Source organism: Atta cephalotes (assembly GCF_000143395.1).
Source record: "Atta cephalotes unplaced genomic scaffold scaffold00003, whole genome shotgun sequence".
NCBI classification, from domain to species: domain Eukaryota; kingdom Metazoa; phylum Arthropoda; class Insecta; order Hymenoptera; family Formicidae; genus Atta; species Atta cephalotes.
In genome coordinates, this window is record NW_012130067.1 from 530,026 (window position 1) to 534,857 (window position 4,832).

The 4,832-nt window shown below is 31.7% G+C and overlaps 1 protein-coding gene across 1 annotated transcript in view; it reads right to left on the reverse strand.

The window, feature by feature from the left end:
- The window catches only part of LOC105624467 (heart- and neural crest derivatives-expressed protein 1), a 4,945-nt gene extending 1,523 nt beyond the window's left edge, over positions 1-3,422 (reverse strand). The window contains exons 1-2 of the mRNA XM_012205830.1: positions 3,341-3,422; positions 930-1,585 (exon numbers count right to left, since the gene is read on the reverse strand). Of these exons, the coding sequence (XP_012061220.1) occupies positions 930-1,585; positions 3,341-3,422 (738 nt within the window). The remainder of the gene's footprint in view (positions 1-929; positions 1,586-3,340) is intronic.
- Positions 3,423-4,832: the final 1,410 nt, after the last annotated feature.

Sequence of the window (4,832 nt, forward strand, 5' to 3'; positions counted from 1 at the left end):
TTAACTTAACTTAACTTACTTTAACTTACTTTAACTTTTACTTTTACTTTACTTTACGTTATTACGTTACTTACTACTACTACTACTCTCTCTCTCTCTCTCTCTCTCTCTCTCTCTCCTCTCTCTCTCTCTCTCTCTCTCTCTCTCTCCCTCTCTTTCTCTCTCTCCCCCCCCCCTCCTGTAATCCTCATTTTTTGTTTTATCTTAAATAAATTATACAGACTATTCTATATATACCGTAACATTATATCTTGAAATTACAGCTGCAATTATATAATGTAATTGTATAATTAATAATAGTTTTTAATAATAGTAATATATTTATCAATTCCCTTAGAATTACAATTATTTTACATTACAACAATATTAGTCAGACAAAGAAAAGAATTAAAAAAACATAAAATTTTAAACTATCCTAATTTAATTTATTTTATCACTTTTTAAATTGTACACGGACACATATGCCCTATCTCATAACACATTATATATTATTATCTCATAACACATTATTATTAGTTTAATCTGTTTGAACTTAAGTTTCTTTTACAATTTCATGTTTTATTTTCATACTTTCATTTATAGAAAGAACAATTTTTGGTGAAATATCTAAAAATTTAGGTAATGTTATAGATTTGAAAACAATTTTTGTTGGACCGTTATGTAAGAAATTCAAGCATGATGAATATTGCAAGAAGTTTTGACATTCTAGCAACCAGTTTGAGCATTCTACATAATTATTTTAAAAATCCAACAAAATTATTTTTAAATTTACATTTAGCTAAATTATTAGATACTCGAGTAAAACTGTTCTTCTCATACACACATTCTCGCAACACATCTCTCATCCCTCCTCTCTTACCTCTTGCTTTCCTTCAATTAACCCTTTCCCAACTGCATAATAAGAAATAATTACTAAATTAGTTATTTACTTGATTAGGTTGAGTCGCTTTATTCCTTCTACCACTCGAAAGGATCTCCGCGCGAAAGGTCTGAGGTTCTTCTCCTTCGTCACTTTCCAATACCGCCATCAAATATCCAATGTAGGATGCGGCTAATCTTAAAGTTTTGATCTTTGATAATTTTGTATCCGAGGGCACGTTAGGAATGCATTCTCTGAGGTCAGAAAAAGCATTATTGATGGACTGAGTTCTTCGTCTCTCTTTCTTGTTCGCAGTGTTTCGTCTCTTCGGCCTGGGTGCAACACCACTCTCGCGAACATCCTGATGAAGATGCTGAAGAGTACCGCCGACAACCTGCTGGCTTATCTGAGCGCTCACAAACTCATGTTCACGTCGATGACTAGGTTGATGCTGATGATGATGATGATGATGTGAATGATGGTGATGATGGTGGAGTGACGTTTCCTGTTGCCCTTGGAGGTATGGTAAGTTAGTGTAATGCTGACCGGCCGAAGGATGCACGTATTGCTGCAGAGGTGAGTAACTTGATTCTTGAACGCCAATCTCTTCAATAAGGGGTGGTGTTGAAGCGGTAGGACTGCCGGCCCCTGAACTACCGCCCGAAATACCGGAATCCGCGCCTCCCCAATATTGACTGTCAGTATCGGGAACCGAGCCAAGAGGCCCTGTGTAAAAATTGGATGCATATCGCATTTTTATGTGATCTAGATGCGTTAGTGAAATTGCATCTTAAATAATTCTTATGAAAATCATTCGCGTAATAATAACACTATCCTATACATAGAGAAAACGATTTTGCTATAGAAAAATTTAATTAGATACAGATATGAAAATAATTTTGTTGATCATCGATATAATAAAATAGTAAAATGTCTAAACTGGTCATTATAATGTCAAGCCATTTTGCAGTATTACTCATCACATTTGAAATTTCCACGTTATTATTTTGATGATTCAACAAAATTATTTCCAAATATAGCTAAATTTTTAGATACTTTAACAAAACTTTTGTTAAAATATCTAAAAATTTAGTTAAATCTGAAAAAAATTTTCATTCTTTTTGTGTACGATTTTTTTTTTGTTAAATAATTTTTCGGAACTCGAAGTATAAATAATTCTTAGAAATCTTTGAATTCTAGTAATATAATAAAATATAAGAATATTAAAAAAATATGTGAGCTCTCTAGTCTGCATAATATATTCTATGCGTTAAAGAATTTAATAATACTTTTGAATAATTTAATATATTCTATGATATTTAAAATATGTGAAATTTAAATTTAATTCTTTGAAATATTTTGCAATTGTTGGATTTTCGTATTATTTTATGAAAAAAATGATACTATTATAGCATTACAATTTAAAATATAATAAATCTTTGCTTTTGTTTATAATAATTATATATTTATGTGTGTTTGTTTTTTATAATGCTTTTTGTCAATACATTATAAAAGTAAATCGAAAGTTAAATTAAAAAAAAATTTTAACTATTTGTATAATAGTTTTTTAAAATAAAATACTTATGCAAAATATTGCATTAATGACAGATATTGAATTATTAAACAAATCATATGTAAGATACTTTTAAGACAAAGATACATTACATAAAAACTCAATGTTTCAATTTATTCATAAACTTTTGCATTTTAAAATTAATTATTTTATTATTTATTATTTTATTTTATTATTTTATTTATTATTTATTATTTATTATTTTATGATTTTTTATTAAATGCTATTACATTTGCATGTATTATGCTATTTGATAGTATTACTGCTTTTTTTGTGTGTTACCAGTTGGCTATAATGATAGGTGTTGCTTGAACATGAATTAATGATAAGAAATGCAAAAATAACGTTAACCTCTGCGTGCAGACGAAAAAATCGAGTTTTATCTTCATAGAATTTTTCCATTCTTTAACTTACGTAAATAGATTATCTTATTAGGCACGTATATTATTATGCATAACAAATAATAAAATACGATGCAATGTATAGAATGATAAACATTGATACTAAGAAAATATGATGACATATTACAGCGAATCTAAAACCTAAATTTCTAAATTTATTAGCTCGCATGCAAAGTTAATGAAAAGTTTAAATAATTTGTAGTTTAAGAAGTTTCTTATTCCAATATAAGACGCGTTTCCTTATGTTTCTATATTACTAAATTTTTATATTTTACATCTAATTTTTCTATGTTTATTATAAAACAAAATGGAAAAATTAGATGTATTAAAATCTATTTAAATTTTTCTATTTTAGGAGTCATGCTTAAGAAAAGCTTGAAATTACTATTAGTAATTTATTAGTTTTGAGAAAAATCGTAAAAGAATGCGCTTTACTTTTCTATTCAAAGTGATCTTTTAGGTATAACTAATTTTGTAAAAAAATAAAAACGAATGTATGGAACTTACCGTAGGGAAGTTGAGTGACATAATTATATGGTTGATGCCATTGTGGATAATACTCTGTTTGTGCCTCGTATCCGCTAAGCATGTTGTCCGATATTATCACCGTCAGGTTCTTTTAATAATTTGTCACAACTTATACTAACTTCACAAAACGTTCACCTCGAATTCTAAACTTAAACTCGTTGTCTCTCGATCAATTATTATATATTTTAAAGTTTAATTATTTTATTATGATGGGATTACTATATCTTGTTATATTTTTCAATCTTTGTGACTTGTCAACGAAAAACTGTCGTCTAATTGTTATGTTTTATCATTTCTGTTCATTATATCTTTTTATATTTTTCAAGTGAAGATCTCTCCAACTCGAACTTCATTTGAATAGGATGAAATGTATCGCTACGGTTCAATTATTTTGTATTATTTTACACAGATTATTTTATCTTTTGATGATGGTCTTTTGCACTTGGTCTCTCGTTCCACGAAAACTCGTTGATATATATCCTATTATTTCCTTATCTTTTATTATCAATCTGTTCCTCTTTATAGGATACCTCTTCTTCAATTTCTGTCCGAATATTGTGTTACGAAGCTTTCTGCGCAAACCCGACGTAAACTGAAGTCGCTATATTTGCTCTCGGTCTTGTTGTCGAAAAGCGCGATGCAGTTCCGGATGTGCAGTCAAAGGGATACTGAGAAAACGGAATTCGGTGCGGTACCGATCTGCTGCCCCCCTTGCTAGAGATGCGTGGTCTCCCCGGTTGTTTCGTCGCTGTCGGTGGTAGTAGCCGCGAGTCCGGGTGGGTGTACCCGTAGAGACCTGTCGTGATCCGACCCCGTCAAAACGGGCGGAGCTCGGTTTGGTCTACGCCCCTGAGAGGAACCCAGGATTCAATTAGTAAATTGAAGGAGCTCGCCGTCGACGAACGGCGAAGTGGGGTATGATTTAGGGTATGACGTTCCTCGGTAAAGGCATCCTCCCTCTGCCACCGCCGCCCGCGCCGACACGATCAGCGATGTATCGCCATCGTCGTCGTGCTCGTCTCTTTTTGCCAATCAACTCCAACGAACGCGAATGCTCCGACTGCCGGTTCTTTATGGTGTAATAATATTAGCCGCGAGATATCGGTGCGATATAGTGAAGCTGCGACGCAAATTAGACGACACTCGCGTGGTGCAAAGAAAAGAGAGGAAAATTCCCTTGAAAGAAAACGAAAAATATTGTCAGATATCTTTCTACCTTGTGGTGTAGACGTCTTTTGAATTTAATAATATTCCGTAATTAAATGTTTTTTAGGAGAACCTTGATAATTAAGAGAGAGAGAGAGAGAGAGAGAGAGAGAGAGAGAGAGAGAGAGAGAGAGAGAGAGAGAGAGAGAGTAGTAGTAGTAAGTAAGTAAGTAAAGTTAATTAAGTTAGTTAAGTTAAGTTAAGTTAACGTTTAAAGTTTAAACGTTTAAGTTTAACGTTAATTAAAACGTTAATAACTAACGTA